The sequence below is a fragment of the Sclerotinia sclerotiorum genome, genomic scaffold (assembly GCF_000146945.2).
Source record: "Sclerotinia sclerotiorum 1980 UF-70 scaffold_17 genomic scaffold, whole genome shotgun sequence".
In the NCBI taxonomy this organism is placed as follows: Eukaryota; Fungi; Ascomycota; class Leotiomycetes; order Helotiales; family Sclerotiniaceae; genus Sclerotinia; species Sclerotinia sclerotiorum.
This window is the reverse complement of record NW_001820819.1, coordinates 858,867-882,940: the sequence shown is the minus strand read 5'-3', so window position 1 is coordinate 882,940 and position 24,074 is coordinate 858,867. Positions and strand designations below refer to the sequence as shown.

At 41.2% G+C, this 24,074-nt stretch overlaps 9 protein-coding genes across 9 annotated transcripts; 6 read left to right on the top strand and 3 right to left on the bottom strand.

Moving 5' to 3' along the window:
• Positions 1 to 2,058: 2,058 nt before the first annotated feature.
• Positions 2,059 to 2,470, top strand: SS1G_11270 (predicted protein; the record flags this gene model as incomplete). The annotated part of the gene is made up of 2 exons (XM_001587978.1): positions 2,059 to 2,211; positions 2,384 to 2,470. 2 exons carry the CDS (start codon positions 2,059 to 2,061, stop codon positions 2,468 to 2,470), a joined length of 240 nt encoding a protein of 79 aa, XP_001588028.1.
• A 1,942-nt stretch (positions 2,471 to 4,412) lies between these two features.
• Positions 4,413 to 5,402, bottom strand: SS1G_11269 (hypothetical protein; the record flags this gene model as incomplete). Its single annotated transcript, XM_001587977.1, has 2 exons — positions 4,413 to 5,028; positions 5,083 to 5,402. 2 exons carry the CDS (start codon positions 5,400 to 5,402, stop codon positions 4,413 to 4,415), a joined length of 936 nt encoding a protein of 311 aa, XP_001588027.1.
• Positions 5,403 to 7,113: 1,711 nt separating this feature from the next.
• Positions 7,114 to 7,819, top strand: SS1G_11268 (predicted protein; the record flags this gene model as incomplete). Its single annotated transcript, XM_001587976.1, has 4 exons — positions 7,114 to 7,166; positions 7,265 to 7,319; positions 7,510 to 7,566; positions 7,631 to 7,819. The coding sequence occupies 4 exons, from the start codon at positions 7,114 to 7,116 to the stop codon at positions 7,817 to 7,819; spliced, it is 354 nt and encodes a 117-aa protein (XP_001588026.1).
• A 503-nt stretch (positions 7,820 to 8,322) lies between these two features.
• Positions 8,323 to 8,774, bottom strand: SS1G_11267 (predicted protein; the record flags this gene model as incomplete). Its single annotated transcript, XM_001587975.1, has 3 exons — positions 8,323 to 8,343; positions 8,396 to 8,472; positions 8,642 to 8,774. The coding sequence occupies 3 exons, from the start codon at positions 8,772 to 8,774 to the stop codon at positions 8,323 to 8,325; spliced, it is 231 nt and encodes a 76-aa protein (XP_001588025.1).
• Positions 8,775 to 10,103: 1,329 nt separating this feature from the next.
• On the bottom strand, positions 10,104 to 10,896 carry SS1G_11266 (hypothetical protein; the record flags this gene model as incomplete). The annotated part of the gene is made up of 2 exons (XM_001587974.1): positions 10,104 to 10,779; positions 10,832 to 10,896. 2 exons carry the CDS (start codon positions 10,894 to 10,896, stop codon positions 10,104 to 10,106), a joined length of 741 nt encoding a protein of 246 aa, XP_001588024.1.
• A 2,055-nt stretch (positions 10,897 to 12,951) lies between these two features.
• Positions 12,952 to 13,884, top strand: SS1G_11265 (hypothetical protein; the record flags this gene model as incomplete). Its single annotated transcript, XM_001587973.1, has 1 exon — positions 12,952 to 13,884. The coding sequence occupies one exon, from the start codon at positions 12,952 to 12,954 to the stop codon at positions 13,882 to 13,884; it is 933 nt and encodes a 310-aa protein (XP_001588023.1).
• A 1,375-nt stretch (positions 13,885 to 15,259) lies between these two features.
• SS1G_11264 (hypothetical protein) lies at positions 15,260 to 17,499 on the top strand (the record flags this gene model as incomplete). The annotated part of the gene is made up of 2 exons (XM_001587972.1): positions 15,260 to 17,119; positions 17,242 to 17,499. The coding sequence occupies 2 exons, from the start codon at positions 15,260 to 15,262 to the stop codon at positions 17,497 to 17,499; spliced, it is 2,118 nt and encodes a 705-aa protein (XP_001588022.1).
• A 1,264-nt stretch (positions 17,500 to 18,763) lies between these two features.
• On the top strand, positions 18,764 to 20,634 carry SS1G_11263 (hypothetical protein; the record flags this gene model as incomplete). Its single annotated transcript, XM_001587971.1, has 3 exons — positions 18,764 to 19,049; positions 19,126 to 20,438; positions 20,491 to 20,634. The coding sequence occupies 3 exons, from the start codon at positions 18,764 to 18,766 to the stop codon at positions 20,632 to 20,634; spliced, it is 1,743 nt and encodes a 580-aa protein (XP_001588021.1).
• A 1,168-nt stretch (positions 20,635 to 21,802) lies between these two features.
• Positions 21,803 to 23,984, top strand: SS1G_11262 (hypothetical protein; the record flags this gene model as incomplete). The annotated part of the gene is made up of 3 exons (XM_001587970.1): positions 21,803 to 22,903; positions 22,989 to 23,481; positions 23,782 to 23,984. 3 exons carry the CDS (start codon positions 21,803 to 21,805, stop codon positions 23,982 to 23,984), a joined length of 1,797 nt encoding a protein of 598 aa, XP_001588020.1.
• Positions 23,985 to 24,074: the final 90 nt, after the last annotated feature.

Here is a 24,074-nt window from a genome sequence, read left to right as displayed (position 1 = left end):
TATAAGGGAGGTTAACCTTACATATATTATGAATTATAATAAGGAACTGTAGAATAGGAATGTAGCGCAGAATAGAATGTACTGTTTCCAGATGCTGTGAGATGGATTTGTAATGAAGGGTTATAAGATCATTAATTAGTGATGGTGTAAGAGTGTTACGACGGGTAACATATTTCCGCATCACATGACTAATCACGGGATCAGAGCCAGAACACGAAGGTCTATATAATCAAGATGGATTTCCTTTGTATAGAGCTTCGTGCTCAAGATCAATCATTTAGTATACTCTACTATTAGTTACGAATTGCATATCATTATTGTCATTACTTCAAGTCCCTGCTTGACGCCTAGTTATAAACCACCTCGAGAGCCTAGAGCACTTCCACGTGATCTAGACGGCAAACCTCGTAACATATTGATATATGATTATCATATTGCGCTGAGGATATAATATCTTGATAAGTAACAATAGCAGTGAAATTCCTCAATGTACTAAGAAATAATTAGCATTTTCAAGTTTGCTACAATGATCAAGGAGGTGACGTATATGGTAATTCCCTTTAATCACTTTTATATTATATATTCTCTCGTCCTGTCTCATCAATGTCGTTCAATAGAAAAGAAACATGACTTCTTTATAGTCGATTGTTGAATAAATCCTCCACTAGGTTTTTTCACATCGTAATACGATGATTTTTTCTGACCCGAAGAATCTCATTCGGCTAGTGAGATATCTTGCTCTTGATTTTGATTCATATTCTCCTCTATAGAATACAGATATCCTATTCACTATACTTCAAATATAATAAAAGATACTATTTCTATTATTATTTCTAAGAATATTAAAAGTTATATATATAAAGTCATTTTCTGAAAGAAGATAGAAAACACATCTAGAAAAATAAACTCAAATCCTTGCTCCCCAGGCTATCTACTTAACGGTAAGTAACCTAAATACATTTTGATATGAGTTTACCCCTGGAAAATTTGGGTGGCATATTGTTCGATTAGGTGGTGAGAGTAAAGACACACGACAATAAGATCTAATAATGTCTGGAAAAGACAACAACATCAGTACACAGCGGGGGACAACTGATAGCTGCTGTTAGATTTCCTAAGGTCATAATTTTTTTAGACATCACTGCGGCCCTTCAGATACCGGAAATCGTTTCATATATCATAAGTTAGCTTTATAATAACCTTCTCTGGAGTTTTTTTTATTCTGATATGCGAATTGGTGATTGCAAGCATTCTTTAAAGAAGTCTTAAAGAAAAACATAACAATGTAAAATAAACAATGTGTCCGAGTATCTGAATCTACATGATACCAGGGAAACGGCCACAAGATAGATTCAGGGCTCATGGCCTTAAATTTCCGAATCGAATTTGTATTGGTAGCTTTGCCTGCTTTAAAAGTAAATACATCCGGTCTCAATCAAGAATAAGTTACTGTGTTGAGATGTTTTGATGATTATTTTCATAACAGTCATTAGACCAGAGCGGTATTGTGATTTTTAGTGATGGAAATGTGTTGATAGTGAAATGCTGTGATAAAGCTTTCCAGATAAATCTTTCAGATTTTTGGCAACGAAATTGCTTGTCAATTGATGTAGTGGTTGATGTACTGATATAGCAAGGATTCCTTAAATCCTACCATGAATAGTGCTCTCACTTGGGGTGTAGGGCTAGAACTATCATTTGTTGTGACATTTTGAGTATTCCCCTAAATTCAGGAACTGCTTAGAAACTACTCAGTCTTGTGGCTTTTAAAACCAACATATTAACGTTGCGGATATGTGATATTTATATGCCAGGAATTCATCACTAGGATCAGTCATCATTGGTAGTCTCTGGTGGCATTTGGGTTCGATATCTGATTACCTATGGAAACATCAATGTCGTTTATATATTCACTTTGGTATCATTAATGATAGTTACCATTTGTTGCAGAAATTGAAGACTGAGCTAGATTACTGTATCACCAAATAGGTAGTTACTATCTGACGAACAGATTCTAGTGAGCCAACAATTTGTCAAAGTGAGGTATCTATATATAACATGTCAGATATCACTATGAATGAAATTGTATCAGCAACGGGATACGTTCATAGAAGAACTCTGCGTTTAACAGTATCAATTATAAGAGATTATGAAGTTTGCAAGATGGTTGACCGTCTTCTTCTGCACCTCCATGATAAAACAATACATGAAGTAGACGAAATGCCCATCTCAGATGGTTTTATCTCGGGAACAAGCTGTGCGTCACAATTCGGGATGGAGATACTTTTACTTCAAAAAACCTGGTTATATCAGAGCTAAGTAGGCTTCATGTCTTAGTCATTAAGAAACGAAATAAATACTGACAACTAATGAATGGTAACAGGAAGATTCGCTTATTCATAGACTTGATTTTAGTCTGCAGGAGACCTCCACTCCTCGGCTAATAAGCCCCGAGGGATTATTCGAATAGCATCCCACAGGATATCTGCTCTTTCCTCTACTGCGTATTAATGCCCGCATCTCACACTGATATGATTGGTACGTAGATTGAAGGATTAGAAATCTTTAAGGTTTGGAAATTTTAAGGAAGAACTAATTAAAAGGCTCCTCACAAATCAGATTTCGGCAGGCTTCTAGCCTGTAGTTTTGAGTTCTATATCCAATTACGCGTTGAATATAGAAATTTTGGTTCACATTTTCTAGCCTGTTCTAGATTCCTATTTTGACTAGAACCCTGGTGAATAATTCATGATGAATGGTGACAAGAATGGCAATTTTCCTACTGAGAATAATCGACGGCAAAAAAGCACACAAAGCTGACAATAAAAAAAATCTAGACGGCATGAATTCCTAACTGACGGAAAATAGCAATGAGAAAACTAAGAAATTCCCCCCACACAATCCCTATAATTACTAGCTCCCCTTTAAGTTTAAATCTCACACAGGCATATATGACACATTGAGCTTTATTCCACCTTTGCTGATTTCTCATGTAATTTTACCCGTGGTATGCAGTACTTGGAAGATCAAAGGCATCATTTTATGATGACTTTTTGCTTTTCTATCTGTTCTGAAAGTGGGTTAAGCGAGTACTATAGTAATGAATCTATTTCTGAAAAAAAAAAAAAAAAAGTGACACAAGATGTATAAAAGACCGTCTAGATATTTCTGTGCTTATTTCTCATCTTGTGGAACTAGAACTCTTCATATGGGAGGGCTTTATGGTGTTATTTTTCTCTGTCGGAGAATCACACATGACTGAAACTGGATTTAGTTGTCGATAGAATTATATGAGAGGAGGAAATAAAAAGACTGGGGATAATTATCACTGATGGGGATACGATGAATATAGTTTCTACAACAACTGTTTATAGCGTGAAACCCATTATTATCATTAAACTAAAGAAATCTGAATATATCTAAGAATAAACCAACAACAAAAATATCCTCAATCTCTCACCTACACAGCCATAACTCAGCGCAGATTTCTCCGGACAACTAAAACTGGAGGGATATAAGTCATCATCACAAGTCACCACCATGTTATTCTCTCCAGATGTTTTCTTTTTGAAAGTTATACAGTATGAAGTTTGATCTCTGGGATCTTTATAGTCTAGTGATGTTTGGGAACCTTAATTCCTTGGAGAGTAGTGATCATTAACAAGATCTCTTTTTTTCTTTAATACTTTATGATTTCATCTTTACACATGCTTGCACTGAAGAATTCTAGAAAAATTTGAAGAGCTTTCCCGAGTATATAACAGGGAGGTTTTGGATTCCTATCAACTTTCAAGGATAACAATTTCATATATCGGAAGATTTTCATCGATGTATGGCCTTCCAAATAACGAACTGCGGTAGTCTTTCGATTTCGGTCAGATGTTCAACGCCTTTTCACAGGATTATGGAGTAGTCGTACGAGTTGTCTACCGTCACGCAAAAAGCAGGGAGAAACTAGGAAATTATGACGATACAAATTCGCGATGACAATAAGGCATGAGCAAGCGATATTTTGACAGTGTATAAACAATACCCGACAGCTAAAAGCCGAAAGAACCGCAGCCTCACAGACTCTAGTCTATTGACGACCAATAGATCTAAGATAGATTAATGATGGACATTTTACCGGAGAAATTGTATCCGGCTACTTTTGTAATTTCCCTATACCTCTTTTAACGACTGCAGGAGGTACGTGTCAAAGTTGGTTCTAGATGAAATAATATAGATCACTTGATCATTTTTATATACATTCGAGTATAGATTTTTGAGGCAGCACGGCGGCTTGGGTGGGTGGGGATATTTCAATTCTTGACAGGTCTAATCTCTATAATACATGATTTTGCTTTCTCTCCACTGATAATTTGTGTTCGAATATCTCCCGACTTCATTATACACCGTTTCCTTCTTACCTCTCACAACTTCTTAAAAATCTTACTGTGATCTTGAGCCACCAAATGTTGACGGATCTCTGCAGCCTCTCCGGCTTGCATCATCAAAGGAAGAATATCACTCCCAGTAACCACCAAACTCTTTCCCCTCGCTGCTCCTAACTTGATTTCCGTAGAGGAACCCATGGCTAGCCCACTAGCAGGCTTATTGTGTTTCGCCAGCGTACTCTCATACAAAGCTACGGCATCAGTCCATTCCTTCTCATCACCCCACATACCAGGTAAACCCATACTGATACGCGCATCCAATGATCCGAGCCAGACAGAATCGATATGTTCACCGCATTCCGTGAGGATAGCATCAAGGTTTTGGATTCCCCGCAGAGTTTCGATTTGAATTAATACAGCGGCTTGGTTGTTGACGTTTTCCCAGACGGATTTAGTGGGGTCGATCGGGGTATCAGAAATACCCATTAGAAAACGCACAGGTGGGGCTGAACGAGTACCATTACGTACGGCTCCGAATTTGGCGGATGAAACGATGTGTTTGGCTTGTTCGACTGTATCGACTTGAGGAACGAGAATGGAAGCTCCAGCATCCAAAGCATAACCTATAGATGCGTGATCATGACCCCGAACACTATTACATTTGTTAGAATGGAGGTATCATTGTAGACTGTATATGAATACATACCGGACAATAGCAAAACTCTTTCCTTCGCTCATAAACTGAACATCGTGAACCATTTGGGTCATAGTTTCAACACTCATAGAAGTATGTTCCCAGTCAATCCATACACAATCATAACCTAACTGAGCTGCTACTTTTGCGATAGGTGGAGAAGGTAAACCGATAAAGAATCCGATGAGAGGTGGAATCTTTCCATCATGGGCATCACGAATGGCATCACGTGCTCGATGAGGTTGCAAGAGGGAAGGGGCTCTGTATGCTAGGACGCCTTGATTGGGCTTGGGTTCATGACCGTTCGGTAAGTTCTCGAGGATAGCGTTCATGATGGTGAGCGTGGTAGGGTCGAACAGATTGGAGAGTAAAGTAGTAATTGATGAAGAAACCTCTATGGATATCTAATGGAACCAAAAACAAAGAAATAAATGTGAATGATGAGAAGATTTCGACTTCACTGACGAATCTCAACCTTTTATAGAATGTTTCTCAAACAATTGGTAATCATTTCCCGAGACTCTGTGTTATCGAAAGGTCATTGCATCCACCCCCTTCCATCACACGGCTACTACGTACTCATGAAATTTGACGCACGGTGAACCCATATTCTCTTCCTGGTGCTTACAAAACTATTCATTACAAACAAGATTGTGAGATGTGGTGGAACGTCGAATCGATGGATTTAGAGTATGATCCGCCATGTGGTGGAGTTCCGAACAGTTGGAGCTTTGAACACGCAAAAAACCCTGGTTTGATCAAAACGTTCTTAGGTCGTAAGTATCACTCAAGATAATTAGTAATCACTTAGGTCCTATCTGTCCATTTGAGCCACTCCTGTCATTTTGTCAGCAACTTGCATAACAATATCTGTCCAGGGATGATATCTCATATTCCATCTTTTCCGAAAGATTCCAAAGCAAAAGTGTCTCGCGCTTAAAAAGGGATCGATGTACAAAGTATTTTACACAATTTATGGAGGAGGGCCTCACATGATATAAGCACTTTGATAATTTACAATATAAGTCGATCCATCAAATCGATGTTGAAAATTAGTACTCAATTAAGCTTAAAATTTAAACCTTATAGGTAAATTTCACTCAATTTAAGTTTGAATTCGTCATATGAAAATTCTTGTAGACTCGCTAACGCTGATTAGATAGTTCGGCCACAAGATTAAAGGCATCTTCTACGAGTAATGTCTAATATCCTGTAGAGCGCTATAATCACATTAACATTCAAGGCTTTCTCCATATGTGAGACAAACGAGGACAGAGCATTACTTTCTCACCAACACCATTTGCCGATACCCAGCCATGAACCTGTTCATCATGCCCCGATTCCTGTATAGCATCAACCTTAATGAATGCGGAGAAGAAGAAGTCCCGGTGCCCGCGAGTGGAGTATAGTTACTTCCTTATGTAGTACTGCCGGAATACAATTCCGAAACTCTATGCATTTACCACAACATGGTCAAATACCAGGGCAATAACGCAATTTCTCCAGATTCCGAATTTTATACTTTCTAACACGGGTATTCATTTTTACCGAAGTGTGGAAGTATTGAAACGAAGAAAAACATATAGGTAGATGCTTGCATCCGGCGAAGGACAAATTAGTGCGTGAGGAGTTAACTTCTTATCGTACGTTGTGTCGCCGGGGATAATGCAGGCAAGGTACCGCAATCTCCGTTTTTACCAAATTGAATTGTGGATCGGCCCCGGTGTCGATTACCCTCCTTCGTACATGAATTTTTAGTCTATCTCAGGATTCCCATTTTCGAAATGAAAATAGAAAGCTTTCATTGTGAACTTTACCAGCATTCAATAACAATTTGCTACTTTGCTTATCAGTTCCGCTGCATGATCCTCTAACAATTCGAGAATAACAATAGAAGTCTCATAACAATGAAAGCTGTGCAAGCGCGGCAGCTCCAGCTTGCTAGATGAAAGTATTTCAGGGTTAAAGGCAAGGTATTAATGGATGGGAAGTTTTACCTCCTCGAGCTCATAGACGCACAATCTGACTCACGTCAATGCAACAATGTGGCCCTACGTGGATTTCCACAGATTAATGGCTCCAAGTTATCAACTACAGTGTGAGGGTGAAACCAATGTAAATAGTTGAACAATTGCAAGTCATTGGAGCAAATTCACTCGCACGACCAAGAATAGTGTTAACACACGATGTACAGAATGTTTGAACTGGACAACCTTTCGGGGCTGTATTTAATCGCCTTCGCCATTTGGGTGTGTACTGGGAATTGAATTGGTACTTTTCGATGCCAAGTCGAGCAGGCAAATCGTGTGCTCATAGATGCTCATCTGTCTTTCGGGATTCTGAAAAGGATTAATTTCCTAGCATTTTCAAAACAACGTCGAAGCTACACTGATGACTGATAGAGACTGTGCCCCGCCATATCAATGACAATACCACCAGCGAAGACCTCACATCGATACAGAGGCAGACCAACAATACACAAAGATCTCTGGCGAGGTCAGATGGGGAAATGCATATCCCAAATTTCCAAAAGCGTTGATACTGTTTAATCAAATGACAGGTAATTGACAAGGCGGAAATTCTTTGTCCGCTCGTTGAGTTTTCTCCAGCTAGTTTCATGAAGGAGTTAGGATTTCGGAAAGCTTCCGTTATTTACACTCTCCAACCTTTGTCCCAATCCAAGGCGGAAACTCCTGATGCTCCTTGGCGCTCTGGGGATGTCCCTTCCCTTGGCATGGATGAAATGTAAACTGCCTCTTCAATTCAAGGAACAGTCTCAATACTACTGATACACACTCCAAAGAAGTCAAAATTAGGACTGGTAGATCAAGAATGCGGGTATCTGAATAATGTGTCAAAATTACCCGCAATACTGAACAAATTTGAGGTTGCACGTACAGTTCTACTCATATGTACACATTGGTGAAGAGTCATATTAACGGTATAATTATAGTGAAGTGATGACAACGAGCTTAACAACATATGGCGACAATAACCAAATATTTCAAGTGAAGGAATTAATGCGAATATATAGTCTTACTACAGCAGCTCAAACTTCACGCAAGATCCCAAATTAGCCTGTAAAAAGAACTTATTCCAAACATATAATAAGTTCCCTGAAAAATGCATTGCAACGCCGCATTTTATTTTGGAAAAGCAGACACGACAGAGATCGTACATGTTAGATTTATATAATCATCCAGAACTCCTTTCCGAGGGATAATAGACGAATTATCGTCTATCAGATAAACCTCATACTTCTAAAGTGAAAAACTATAAAAATGTTTAATCTTCGTTCTAGTCTCTCAAGAGTGTCTATCCTAACAGAAGCGGAAGCATATCCAAGGTGTATTTCCTGCGATACTTTGGTTTTGAAAGCTATTGATGATTTATCTGGAAACACTGAGGGGTGGTTTGTACATATTCATTGGTAGAAGGATTTGCGTGTTTTCCTCTAGGTTTTCTTGTAGATTGCAGTGGTAATGAGTAAAATAAACAACAAATAATAAGAAATTTCATGCTTTCGGTAATATATATTGTCATTAGAGAAACAGCGGCGGTTAGACGTTACGTTCAAGATAAATAGATTCTTTACAGATAACGAAAATAGCAGACAGCAATATGAGATTCATCTCACCGCAATCCCACATTCCGATTTCAGCACGAACAGATTCTACCACCCCCAATTTTGAGTTTCGATACATTGCTGAATCCTATATTCGTCGGATATTTATTCTTGAAGAGTTCTTATGCAACAACTCTGGAAACCAAGAGAACTGAGAACATATATATATACATACATACATATATATAATGATGGGAAGTTTTCCGGAACGATGAACTACTTTATTTCATTCATCCATGTTACATAAATGTTAAAGACTAGATTGAGCAAATAGGGCTCATCTATTAAGGATATTTAGGATGTACTCAATTCCGAAGAACATGGGATTTCTCCAACCTTTGATGCACAAGCTGAGAAACCTCAAAGCTTGAAAAGCAGAAGCAAAGCATGAGATCTCTCTCTCTCTCTCTCTCTCTCTGAATAATAGTATATGTTAACTGAAACTTTACGGATGTATGGTAAACACAATCTGCAGTCATCATGAACTCAATACTGGTGACTTGATTAGTGCAACTGTGGCTGTATTTTATTACCTCGGTGAATTTCAACTTGGTAATGATAGAATATATGATCTTGCAAGGAATAGATGATAAAAGCGCCAGAGACAAAGCATTCTGTGAAGACATCAATACAAAAGATAAAAAATACTTATTATTTATAACAGTAAAATAATACACTACAAACACAGCGCAAGCACAGCTCAACCCTTTCACAATTAAACATCAACCATCTGTCATCACATCCTCTATCATCCATTCCCAGGTAGCGTCCAAGAAGCTTCACCTGGATACTACACATCCAATCCTCCTCCGAATTTCTGCTCTAGATTTTATTTCCAAACCAAAAAACGGTATACAGCAAATCATCAGTTCAAAACTGTATAAAGTCATTGGATTAATTTCTGGAAAAGTTGGATCCGAGAAAGAATACCCCAGAAATACCAAGACTAAGCACAACAACAAGGGACTGGTACAATAAGTTTGATTCGACTTCCATGGATTGAATAATAGCCCTATTCAATATCTGCTGAAATTGTAAAACAGAAAAAGAAGAAAAAGGCCATTAATATATGCGACTGTTTCAGGTGCTGGAGGAACAGGTTGAACACACCAAGCAGCCCAAATAGGAAAAGCAATGTAAAGAGAAGCATTTGGCCATTTTCCGAAGGAGTCAACTATTTCCCTCCTTCTCTACTTGAAGAGCACTCTTCTGCTCAGGTCATTGGAGGATTCGTCGCGCTAAAACAAGCAAACACGCAAACACGCATGAAGTTTCAAAGAGTTCACAATTATGACAGAACATAGCAACAACTCCATAATCCGGGTATCAAAAACTATGCAGCCTCATAAATCGTAAAATCAAAATGCACATACTCATTCCACCATTCTCAGAGTCAAACATTGAGAGCTCATCTCAGTAACCCTCCCAGATCTCTTTCCATCCCAGATACCCGCTCCTCTAAGGCTCTCTTCTTCCTCTCCAGCTCCCTAATTTCCATCTCCTCTCTCCTCAAATCCTCATCCGTAATCTCAATCTCAGACGGCTCCTCATTCTCCTGCTTATTCTCCTCCCCACCACTCTCCAACTCATCTCCTCTATTCATACTCTCTAACTCCCTTGTCTGTTTCTGTACTTTCTGCTCATGTCTCTTCACACTCTCCCTCAATTGCGCATATCTACTTCTCAACGCTCTTATCCTCTCCGGAACCCCTTGTACCGGATACACACTATTTAGTTTCTCCGCCCCCTTCAGCAAAACCTCAATATCAATTTCTCCCCTCCCGCTTTCCGTTTTGCGCACCTGAGAATGTAATTCTGCGCCAAGTACAGCAGCAACAGCAGTATTGCGCCGCGGAGCTCGTCCGTTAGGACCAGATGCGGGAGCTACTTCGCCTGAGGTTACGTTGAAAACAGTTTGACGGCGGGAGGAAGAAGACTTTGGTTCGGGAGCTATTTGAGTTGGAGGTGGTGGGGGTGGAGGTACAGAAAAGAGAGCACGTTCGTGGGGTTCAGTGTCGCGGATTAGAGCGGTGATGTCTTGATTGGAGAGGAGCGCATTTGTAAATATTTGAGGAGGGGGAAAACTGTAGTGGTGGGGTTAGCAGATTGGTTTGAGTGAGAGGGTAGTTTACTTACGGTAATGAAGCTATTGAATCTGCAGAGAGAGCAATTTGTTCTAGATGCCTTTCTAGGAGAGACATTGTGAATGAATTTTGCTTGAGATCTTTGTGTTTGCTTGGTCCTGGTTGGCAGATTCAAGTTTGTCAATATCGAAAGTCAATATTTACTGAGTCGGTACTTAACAACCGCGACTTCTACAATTATCGGCAAGGGTATGTATGCATTGAAACGCGGGACAACTTTCAGATCCCACCCACTTCACTTACTAGGTAACCTTAGACGTCCCGATTCCGGATTAGATAATCATTCTCATGCGGGTTCAATTCATCCCTTACTTCACAATCACATGATGCGCACTTCTCTACTTCACACACGAATCACATCTTGACTTTCTTCCCCCTCCAATGCAAGTCAAGTCTTCTGCATCTTTTAACTCAAAGGACTGCTTATTACTCACTCATACATACATACCGCAATATGATGTGTATCTGTGTCTCTTTTGCCTCTCATACATACATTCTCTCTTACTTTTCTCTTTTTAGCAACTTCGATCGATCGAACAACGCATTCTTTAACTTAATTTGAATCAACAATTGCAATTGGTAGATATATGAGTTTTCTAGCATGAGAGAATGCATTCTTTGCATATTACCCTGGGCTTATTTTCGTCTTCTTCTATAAACTCTATCGTCATTCTTTTATTCACATTTAAATCTACGTTTACATTTATCTTTTTCTTTTTCTTGTCCTCAAAATTTAATTGCTGTTTAAATTTTGTTGCTTTTTCCTTCGTCCTTCTTCTTCTCAATACTAATTGCTCATTACCAATTTGGAGTTACTGACAACACATTGCAACACCATCATATGTTGCCAGATGATACCTACTCGGAAATGTTATAGTAGGATAAGGTACTCAATTTAAGTCCTTTTCTAGAGGATTCGACGTGAATTTTCGTCTCGAATATCTCACGAGGGGAATTTTACTTTTTCATGCTTGGAAATCACCAAAACTTGCCATCCATATCTCCATCCAATATAAACTTTCCTTGGGAGCCACCATACATACTACATATTCCACATATTCAAATACTCCAACCAATTGAGCGCACATGCATCAATGGTCGATTGGCGGCATTGACGACTGACGACTCGCCGCCCACTACTCTACTCACACTACCTACGTAGGTACAGACAGATACATCCATTTGGGCTAAAGCAAGCAAGAAAAGCAACTTTACTTACTACTCTTCGTACATTGGTGAACAAGGTTATTCCTTGATGATTCCTGCCCAATGCCTACAGGCTGATTGACATCACCGAGTTGCCCCCATTGTCCATATATCTCTTATCTTGCTTGATTGAAAGTTGTGGGCTCTGCTTTCTTCCCCCTTCATCCAGCCTTCTTTCAATTCGAGCTTTACCCGAAGATTCGGGTCAAGCTTTCCCCCCGTCACTCCCAACTGGTTACCAAAACACCTTTGCTTTCAGGGTGTATCTACAGTATTGGTGTGTGGAGACGAAAAGCGCACAAGAACATTCTCTGGGCTTCCCGCAACACACACTTTTCCTCGATTTCCCGGAATTTCTCCAAAATATTCTTTCGGAAAAACTTACATCATTTTTGGGACTTTTGGCTTTTCTGATATATTCGTTCCTCGAACGCCTCATCCTCAACACTTCGAAACAAGTTTGGGTCCCCTTTTCTCATCCATCTGACGGTCTCAGTCAATTGACCCGCATTCGATTTATTTTTAAAATTGAATTCAATGTTCATCATTGGTCGCCTTATTTACTTAGATCTACAAGTTACGCTGACCCTTGTACTTTCAACCAGGACATCGTCCCTCAGATCCCTCGTTTCCAGCTCTGAGACCGGACTTGACCCTTTTTTGACACTTAACGGATAGCCTCGAATCTTTAATTGCGAGGCTTCTTGGCGCCCCAAGCACATCTCGAGATTATCATGAACTGTGATCCTCCAGATCTTCCTTCTCCTACCAGGAGAGATTTACCACAAGCTCTTACACCTTGACCTCAATCGTAATACAAACATCTGCCCCCGCCACGAAAAAAAGGGAAAACATTTACCTGAATCTCTACTTACTCAAGCAACCACAGGATCACATTTGCCAAAAATGCGGCCTACAACTCCTAATTTCAATTTCGCGCAACCCATCGGCCCTTCATCACCACCTGAGACGCCGACTCATTCTTCTTTCACATATCCGCCTGAACAACCATCAATGAACTTTTCTCGTCCCTCACCTAAGCCAAATGGAATCATACCAAATGGCCGAGGACCTCATTTCAGCTATAATCGAGCCGAAGACCTATCCCCGCGATCCACTTCCCCCTCATCTGAGTCTTCGGGCAGCGCAAGTCCACCTCGATCAGAAAGTTCACAACCCGCACAATCACCACTCTCATTGCCAGTTCGCAGATATTCACAGGTAATAGACAAGGGCAATTTTACACTGGAGGAAATAACAGACAGCGATCTCGAAGACTTTGATTGCAACGAGGAACTTATAATACGGCCCCACCAATACGAAGACGCAGAGTCCGATCGAGGACATATTGCGCCAACACCTGCACTAGCAGAACTTGATCCACATTTCCTGAATGATCTCCGCGATCTCACTGCGCACGATTGCACAGAGGCTTTAAACAATGAAGATCAAGATGGGTCGCCACTAGACGAGCATGAAGCTTGGGTGCAACGCAATAGGGAAGAAAGGCGTCGCCGACGTCGCAGCTCAGCTACTGTACAAAAGCGCTCTCTGGCGCAAAGTATCGGGAGTGACACTGATGACGAGGATTTACAACAGGATCATTTAAGTGCAAATGAGGCGGGATCTAGCGCTAGGAGACTACGAAGGAAGACATTCAATCATGGGGGTGACAAAAGGGCAAGCCTTGTATTCGATGATCCACCACCGCGCATTCCAGAATTGGAGGAACCAGACAGCTGTGACGAGGTCATTGAAGACGATACCGAGGTGGATGATCTGAGAGAGTTGCCATATTATGTGTTGGAGGAAACCATGGATCTTGACTCTCCGTTTTGAGAGCAGTAAAGCTCAAAAAGTTAAAATATTGCGAAAGGGGATAATAGTTGGATGTCGGTGACAAAAAGAGGTTGACGAATTAATGAATTATGAATGAGACGGCATTTCATTGCATGAAAGCACGATACATTTGACGGTGGCATATTACTTTTACACTTCTGAGCGAGAGGATTATCACCGATGGACTTTTCTTGTGTTTGGTCAGTTATTCAATTATATCAATCATAGCGTTGCATGCATAAGCGGATGTAAGGATAGCAGTACCAGTTGATAGTTAACTGGGGACTTGGACTGGAAACTCATAGTTCCGGATTATTTTATTATTTCTAGACTGGTGGGGCTGGACGAAACAATTGTAGGAAAGTGAGTTAGGAAAATGCAAATAGACCTACCATCTACTATCACGAGTGTTTGAGGCTATCATGCGTGCTTGTGTGGAGATTTGAAGGTTTTGTGAAACCTGTGGCATGGGTTCGCAGCAGTGAGCCCTTATTCTCTTGGTCATAGTTAAGTATTTTGATAATTAGGAGATGAGAATTGGTATTTATAAATATGAATTGGGATGTTATTGTTATATGAATGGTGGGATGATACAAAATTTGGAAGTGAGTATTGACGGGTTGATGGGTATATTGGCACTCGGTTCCTTTATAATGTTACGGGAAATGCCTTGTGCTGCTTAAATATATACGTGACTTGATTTTAGAGAGGCTTAAAGCTATAATAATCATATGAGGTTGATGTGAGAATGTTCACAATGGGATGCCGAGGAGGATGTGGTGGATATAAGTGAATAGCTTTCGAGGTTGGCAGTGGAGATTGTAAGATTATGAAGATTGATGGCCTGATAACCCAAAAATTCATCCTATGATAGCTTAATCAAGACGATTAGTGTCCTAATAGTTGTAGAGAGTCACTGTAAAATGGAAGTAAATGTCAAAGTGTACAGTTTAATTTATAATAATTTTGGGGGAAAGCCAAGATAGAAGGGGTTGTTGTTTTGAGGTAAAAGTTCGGAATGGATTTGAGACCACCCTTTCTAAAAACAGATATGTAATAATGGATAACATCAGCTAAGAGTGTACTCCGTAGATACTATATAGAAAGAATACCAGTCTAATCTTCCCCATGGGAAAATATGCAGGTCTTGACAAGGCCCAAATTTCCCTGCATGTCGCTTAGGAGCTGTCTTGACCGCCCGGCAGTATCCATTAGTCTAGGTCTAGAGTGGACCTTGACCTCACAACTCAAACTCATCGAACATTTGACAACATTTACGCATCCACATTAGACAATAACATTTAGGAGTATTGTCGCCGATGCTAACAACCATTCTCACTATAACTATTCAAGCTTTCTAATTCAGGCAAACATAATGAATAACGGCCCTCAAGGCCAGGGCCAACCTGGCGGTTCGCAACAAGGCATGCCGCCTCGACCACCTACAATGCTCAAACCTGAAATGATGCGCCAGCTACCCCCTGGCGCTTTTACGGATGAAGAGAAATTGAAATGGGAAAACGGGCTCAGAGGATTGTGGACTCAGATTGAGAATAATCCCGCGGAATCACCAACACACCAAGAGGCAAAACGCAAATTGATGGAGTTCTCCAAGTCGGTCACGATGAAGATGCAGAATTATCGCGCACAGCAGCAGCGACAACAAGTACAGCAAGCGCAGCAAGCCCAACAGGCTCAACAAGCTCAACAAGCACATCAGCAGCAGCAGCAGCAGCAGGCTCAAGCTCAACAAGCTCAACAAAATCAACAAAATCAACAAACTTCACAGGCGCAACAAGCCCAACAAGCTATGCAGCCCGCACCAGCTTCTTCAAATAACGCGGCTCAACAGAACCCAGCTCCACAGCAGAGCGAGCAAGCTCCACCATCACAGGAAGGTCAAGCTAGTGGGTCTAATGCTGGAAGTTCTTCCCAGCAACAACCACGACCTCAAGTTGCTGGTCAACTACCTGAAAAGCTGTTACAACATATTAAAACATTCCCCTGGACTGCTCCACCTCAATATACCCCGCAATCACCAGAATGGACTAAGTGGATGTCAGAAATCAAGAGCAAATATGCCAAAGGGCTGATGGCCATGGAAAAGGCAACTTCGCAGCTGAAGGGTTTGGAAGAATATATTAAGAAGAAGAGAGAAGAAAGAAGTGCAACGGAACAAGATGAAACAGATTATCAGGCAAGAGCGGCAGAGTTCAGGAAACAACACGGTTTGGCCAAGAAGTTTGTCGAAGACATTAGAGACAGCCAGAAACGCCTCCAACCACAAAACCCTCATCAAGGGCAACCACAGCATCCTCAACAATCACAAGCTTCTGGAGCCGGTCCATCTGATAATGTCAATGGGAATACCGCTGGTGTTGCAAGTCATAGCAACCAAGGGGTTCAAGGAAGTGTCCAAATGAATCAGACACAAGGAGCACCTCGACCACCCATGAATTTGCAGCAGCCATCCAACCCAGCTTTACAAAATACTCAAACTGTCAATGCTGCTATTGAGCAGGCTCGCAATCAACAAATTGCTGGCGGTAATCGACCACCTATGCCACAAGGACACCAGTCCCAAGGCCCGCAAATACCTACACCAGCTGCACCTTCCCAACAAGCTATGGCCCAACCTCAACCTGGTCAGGCCCAAAGTGTCAAGCCGGAACCACCAATGCCAGGTCCAATCAATACTGCAATTACTCAAATGCAGAATAATCAACAACGTCCAGGTCAAACAAATTCACCTCAATCAGCTATTCCTCAATCGGCAACGTCAATCAGTGCGCCAAATCCTGGTCCTCCAAGGGCTTTAACTCACCAAGCAGCATTGCAAACCGCGGCTCAAAGTTATTCCAGTGCCGGCGGACAAACGAGCGGTACACCTAATACGGTTATGGGCCACTCGCATACTCACCCTAATGCTATGCCTAGGGAACAACAAAATCCAAGCTCACAAAAGCTCCCAATTCCCAAACATTTACCAGAAAGAGCAGTGGCACCACCACAACCAGTACAAATGGGTCAATCACGTCCTTCATTTACTGGTGGTCCATCAGGTGCTGGTAACGGAGTCATGGGTCAACCGGTTCTTGCAAAGACCCCAGGCTACGTTTTGGATGGTGATGGCGATCGTGTTTTGAGTAAGAAGAAATTGGATGAGCTTGTCAGACAGGTTACTGGTGGTGGAGAGAATGTTGCAGGTGGTGGGTTAACTGCTGAAGTTGAGGAGGTATGCTTTTTTTCCCATTTGTCCATTATTTGGATTTACAAGCTTGTTCACCCTTATCGCAAAAATGAAGATTTTCACAAGTGAAAAGTCCTGGAAAATACCAAACTAACACGATCTAATAGTCCATTCTTACCGTCGCGGATAACTTCGTTGATCAGGTTCTCCAAGCCGCCTGCAAGAACGCCAAAGAACGTGGTTCTAAGGTCTTGGAGATCCGTGATATTCAACTTACTCTTGAGCGCGGTTACAATATTCGCATCCCAGGTTACGCCAGCGACGAGATTCGAACAGTTCGAAAGATCGCACCAAGCTCCGGATGGATCAACAAGATGAGCGCCGTTCAAGCTGCGAAGGTCACGGGTGGGAAGGGTAGTGACTGAGGGAAAGAATCGATATGTCTACATCACTTCGTAATGAATGTCCAAATGGATGAAAGGAGTTTGTGATGTGATGGATATGGACGGGAATAAGTTTTTGGGTGAATACTATTAGGAAATGGGATGGATGATAGGTGGCGTCAAGGTACTCCGTCTTAAATTGATGTGCATATGGCATAGATTTATATTTGGCGTTGGAGGCATGCTATTATGATGTTTTCATTGCATTATATGCATTCTCTCTCCGTATGATCATACAGGTACTTTTAGATAGTACTTAAATATAACACTTTATTAATCTTTATTGAGCCTTTGGTATGATGTATGAGAATGATAATGGTAGAACTGATCAGAGATGTTTGATTATAAATGTCTCTCTTCACTTTCTCCTTTAGAATCTGACAATCTGTATCATTTCTGCAGCGACTACATATATATATATATAACTCCAATACAGAAATAAATCTCTAACTACCTAGTTCTTATATGATCAGGTATTATACTCATGGACCCGAGTGATATTTTTATACGGGGGGCACGTGATTCAGATATTCTAGTATGGTATGGGTATCTCGTGCGCTGATATGGATGGCTGCTAATATGAATTGGGTTTGAGATCGGACGGATGGATGGATTGGGTGTTGTTTGTTTGTTTGTAAGATTAATATGGTGATTTTTATTATGAAGTTTAATATATATAACCTTAGGGATTAGAATTGGCTTGTAGATTTATTTAGATACTCTTATACTTTATTTTGATAGCTGGTGTAAATTATTAGAATTTGAAATTTGAAATTTGGATTTCTTAGTTGAGTATTTAGAGATGGAATGTTTTTGATATAGAATGTTTGATGATTCTTAGATATTTGATTTATTGCTTTAAAAAGCCGATTTCTTAGGTTCACATTTCGCCAGTTTGCAATCGCCAGGCACCGATGACTCGCGTTAAAATTGCGTTATCGGTTGCTAAATCCAACGTAATCAATCATCTTGAGCTTTGATGTTGTAAAGGTAATCCAAGATCTGAAAGACAGCTACAACAACTCTTTTGACAACTCAACCATATAACACACTTTTTAATCAATAACCCTTTCAAATTTTGTACGGTACCTTGAGCTTCTAGAGTGGTATTCAGTGGAAGTGAGAGCGATTTTACGACTCTTCGAAATATCAAAAGCGACTTTGAGAAAAGTACTTTAGTTCTACTACCAGTTTACGTCACGAAAGGGCGACGACAACCTTGATATACACTGTTCAATCTGCCGCTATGCCAGGAAAAACACCACTTAAAGACGGCGCAGATCCGGTCGAAAATGGAATCAACGGTGCAAAGAAGGATGATGCGAAGAGCTCTTTGAAAGGTGGAAAAGGAAAAAAGACCAAGGAAGGCATTGAAGAGGAGATGACAGTCGTCGTACCACCTTCAAAGAGTTCAAAGTTATCAGCTCCTCCCCAGAAAGATGTGGATGGAGATGTAGCTATGGATGGCTCCGCGGAGGGGGAAGAGAATGCCGGTGCTGTTAATGTTGATCCGGTGGCCAAGGCTGTTGCAGGTATGTCATGCATAATCCACCAAAAATCTATTGGAGCATCAACCAACAAAAACTAACACAATACGCTTCTTCGCAGATATCAAGAGCAATTTCCCGTTATTAGAGAAAGCTGTTGCGTTGTTCGATGCTAGATACACACTCCGAGCACTGAGGTCCATTTCTTCAATTCGAAAACATCTTACAGCTGATATTTTGGCGCAAGTTGTTACGGAGACTTACCCAACGACTACTCAACAAGCTAAAGCTCTACTCATCTCTATTGACAGAGAGAATGCTACATTTAATAAGGCCTCATCAAGTGAGATGGAAATCGACTCTGATCCAAAATCCACCAAAAACGGGAAGAAGGAACCAAAAGAAATCATTCCAGAGATCGACATCTTTTTAGGCATTCTCGTACAAATCTTCTTCTTTGATAATAAGTTGAACGAGAAGGGATTTACACTTTCCAAACATCTCACAACTGTCATTCATGGGCTCAATCGCAGAACTCTGGATTCTCTCTCTGCTCGCGTGTACTTTTACTGGTCGTTGTTTGCTGAGCAACTAGCACCACTTCCGCCTTCTCCAGCTTCTCCCGTTGTTACCCTTCGACCGGCACTTCTTTCTGGTTTACGGACTGCTGTTTTGCGCAAAGACATCGATACTCAATCAACTGTTATCGTACTTCTTCTGCGGAATTACCTCTCTACCTCCCACATAACCCAAGCTGATCTCCTCATTTCGCATACTAAATTCCCCGAAAGTGCTTCAAATAACCAAGTTGCAAGATATTTGTATTACTTGGGACGTATCAGAGCTATTCAGTTGAGATATACTGAGGCTCACGATCATTTGACAGCTGCTACTCGTAAAGCTCCTTCGAGTCCAAGTGCTGCAGGATTCTCACAAACTGCGACAAAGCTTCTTCTTGTGGTTGAGCTGTTGATGGGAGATATTCCTGACCGTGCAACATTCCGAATTGCTAGTCTTGAACGCGCTTTACAACCTTACCTTAACCTCGTACAAGCAGTCCGAGTAGGATTAATCGCAGAGTTCGAGGCTGTAATCACTCAACATGCGGACACTTTCAGACGTGATGGTACATATACTTTAATTCTTCGTTTACGACAAAACGTCATCAAGACCGGTATTCGAATGATGTCCTTGTCTTACTCAAGAATTTCCCTTCGAGATATCTGCATACGCCTAAAGCTTAACAGTGAGGAATCTGCAGAATATATTGTTGCAAAGGCAATTCGTGATGGTGTCATTGAGGCAACTTTGGATCGTGAGAAGGGTTTCATGAAGAGTAAGGAGGTTGGAGATGTTTATGCTACCAGAGAGCCCGGTGAAGCTTTCCATGATCGAATTCGTGCTTGTCTCGCTCTTCATGATGAGAGTGTTAAGGTATGTTTTATTTCTCTACTGTTATATGAACTCATGCTAATTCCTATGTCAGGCTATGAGATTCCCAATGAATCAACATCGATTGGAACTCAAGAATGCTCAAGAAGCAAGAGAACGCGAACGCGAAATGGCCAAGGAAATTCAAGATGGTGACTTGGATGAAGATGATCTTGGGGGAGACTTCGAAGGAATGTAAGATGAGAACTAGGAATTGGAAGCGAAGGTTTACGAAGATGTATACAAATCTGGGTGCAAATGCAACTTTTGGCATGGGATGGTGAAACGAGGGGAAGATTTGGTTTGGTGGCACTTCATAACCACAACTTGTTTTGCTACATTACCTTTTTTCCCAACTGGGATTTCTGCTCATGGATTGCGAAAATTACGAACTACATATGGTTCGAGATTAGGACATGAATGATGGAGATCCCGCTGCTACATTAGTTTTACCTTTTCTTATACGCAACCTAACTCTCTTTGCATGCGATGTGATGCAATTGCACGATCTATATGCAGAAGCTGGCTGGGTGGTAATGACTAGAGTGTTCTTTTTGTACACAATAACAATTTAGTTGATGCGATATGTATGTGAGGTGTGATGTATGATATGTGATGTGTGTATGTGGTTGTGGATGAAATGTGGTTTGTTAGCCTTGCATGATTCAGTGGAGAGCCTTGTGGATACAGTAGCCTTGACCAAAGCCTTGTCGCGGTACGGTGATGTAAACAGCTTCATCTTCAGTTTCATCTTCAGCGCGATGAATAAATTTAAGAAATTATCATAGTGAACAATTTACTTCTTGTCGGTTATTTTAAAAGAAACTAAGGGGCGAACTTTGTTTGTACGGTGGAGAGAATGATACAGTGGGAAAGAATATTGGATGATTTGATTTTGCTATAACATCTAATTCTCGCGCTTGGAAGTTGTACTGCAATTGTCGCTGCAATTGAAATCCAATACCTCGACTTGATTTCTCGACTCCACGTACGGGTATTTACCTACCTATATTTTCAAGAAGAAACAGTATTGAGGTTGAGCGTATTATTGCCGATCAGGAACTCAAGGTAATAATTATTGATATTCTATTCACGACGGGAAATCTACTGGAGATAGCGGAAGCAAGCAGGAGGTCGCAAGAGAAACATTAATTCAATCCAATCGCATTTACACTACAGCGACAGAGATATCTACTCCCGGTAGCACTTTTCATAGCCACACAAAATCAGATCGCAACTCAATCACGATTTATAAACCACAGGATATATTTGAGGGAGCTTACACTTAGAGCCTACTTTAGCTACCTACCTACCTACTCTACCCACACCACCAACCCTAATTTCAATTGCCTCTACGAGGAATCACAATGCCACCACGAACCTTACGAAAACGAGAGCGCAGAGCAAGTTCGGATGCAAATGCGAATTCAAATTTGAATAGTTCTCCGAATACAATTACGGTACAAACCACTACGACAACTACAACTACAATGATGGTTGCTGCAAATGGGGTTGAGGTTGATGTTGATGGATCTAGGAGAACTAGTGCTGGGAGAACAAGTACTGGGGAGAAAAGACAGAGAGGATTGGCGGAATTTGGTATTACGAGGAGTCCGCATCCGCAGAATAGGAAACGGGCGCGTGAGGTGGATGGGGAAGAGGATGAGGAGGGTGGAAGTGATGGAAATGGCTTAAATGGAAATACTGTGAATGGGACAGCAAAGAACGAACTTACCTATAGGCAAGAACGTGAATCTACGAATACACCTAAACGCAGAAGAACAAGCGTGGCTAGTCGTGTTAATGGACCGACTATCGTTACAGGTTTAGGTGGAAGGGAATCTATTGGAGAACGAGAAACACCCAGGGAAAGAACGAGAGAGAGGGATGTTACGGTTAGCATGGAAAATTCACTACCATCGCCCCCAGCTGAAGAATCGGAGGGTGATCAGGATGGCGATGCAATTGAAGTTGATACGGGAAGGAGTTCACCAAGTGGAAGAGAAGAAAGTAAAGGTGTAAGGGATGATGAGGATGGAGAAAAAGAGAGGAATATTGATGATGTGGTTTTTGGGGATCTTTGTTTTAAAAGTTGGTATTCGAGTCATTATCCTAGGGATATTATTGGGAATGGAAATCTGGAAATTCATTCTCAGGGTGTTAGTCAGGGGAGTGGAAAGAGTAGTAAGAGTGGAAAGAGTGGGAAGAGTGGGAAGAGTGGGAAGAGTGGGAAGAGTGGGAAGAGTACCAAAGGTGGAAGTGAGAGAGATGCTAGGGGAGCAAAGGGATTGCAGGTTGATAAATTGTATGTCTGTAATTGGTGTTTTGGATATACCGTTAGTGGTGGAGAGATGGCGATACATAGGAAATGTTGTGAAAGGAAAGGAACTGTTCCTGGGAATTGTGTTTATGAACATGAGGAGGATGGGGAGTGGAGTGTTTGGGAAGTGGATGGAGAGGTTGAGGGTGTAAGTTTTGTTCTTTTTCTTCCTACTATCTACTACTTTAACAACAAATTCATGCAATACATGCTAACATATCGTTACAAAATAGACCTTTTCTCAATCTCTCTCGCTTTTCGCCAAACTCTTTCTCGATAATAAATCCGTTCTCTATGATGTCCAGTCATTCAATTATTTCCTCCTAGTTCACACAGATCTCGATACTGCCGAAAGACAAATCATAGGTTTCTTTTCAAAAGAAAAAATGTCCTGGGATAATAATAATCTCGCCTGTATCCTGGTATTTCCTCCTTGGCAAAAGAAAGGTCTGGGAAGTATACTCATAGGTGTGAGTTATGAAATTAGTAGGAGGGAGGGTTTACTTGGAGGACCAGAAAAGCCTATAAGCGAGTTAGGTAAAAAGGGGTATGAGAGGTTCTGGGGTGCGGAAGTGGCGAGATATTTGTTGGAATTGGAGGAAGGTGATGATATTATGGAGGATGTAGAGGAAGAGGAGGAAGAAGAAATTGAGGTTGTGAAAGTGGTTCAAAAGCCGGTGGTTAAGAAACCTTCAGGAAAGGGTATGGGGAAGGGTTGGAGAAAGGGTATGAAGGGTGTAGGGATGCAGCCTCAAACGCTTAATCAATCGAAAGATACGCCGCCTGCTGTATCGGCTAAATCAACACCAAAATCAGCAAAATCAGCACCAGCGCCTAAATTACCGGCAACACCTCCTATGGAAAATACTTGTGGGCGTAACAACGGTAGAGGCTATTAGTAAGGGCACTTGGATAGCAGTAGAAGATGTACTGAGTGTATTGAGAAAGCATGGGTGTGCTGGAAAAAGTAGGCGCAGGGCAAAATTGGAAATGGCACTACGGGATATAAAGTTAAAGTAGATAAAGAGATGGTTCGACAATGGGTGGAGAGAGAAGGATTGAAATTGGAGAGGTGTGTGAGGGAAGAGGGGTTTGTGGAGGGATATGGTTGGGCTAAAGAGGAGAGTGAGGAAGAGAGTTTAATGGAGAGTATTGAGGGGAGTGGGGTTGGTAGTGGAGGGGATGGTGAGGAGGAGGAGGAGGAGGGAGAGGAGGAGGAGGAGTTGTGAGTAAAGGAGTGAAAGGGTGAAAGGGTGTTTTTGATGGTTGGACTTGATTTATTTGGGAAATTAGGAAAATACCATTCATTAGCGAGGAGT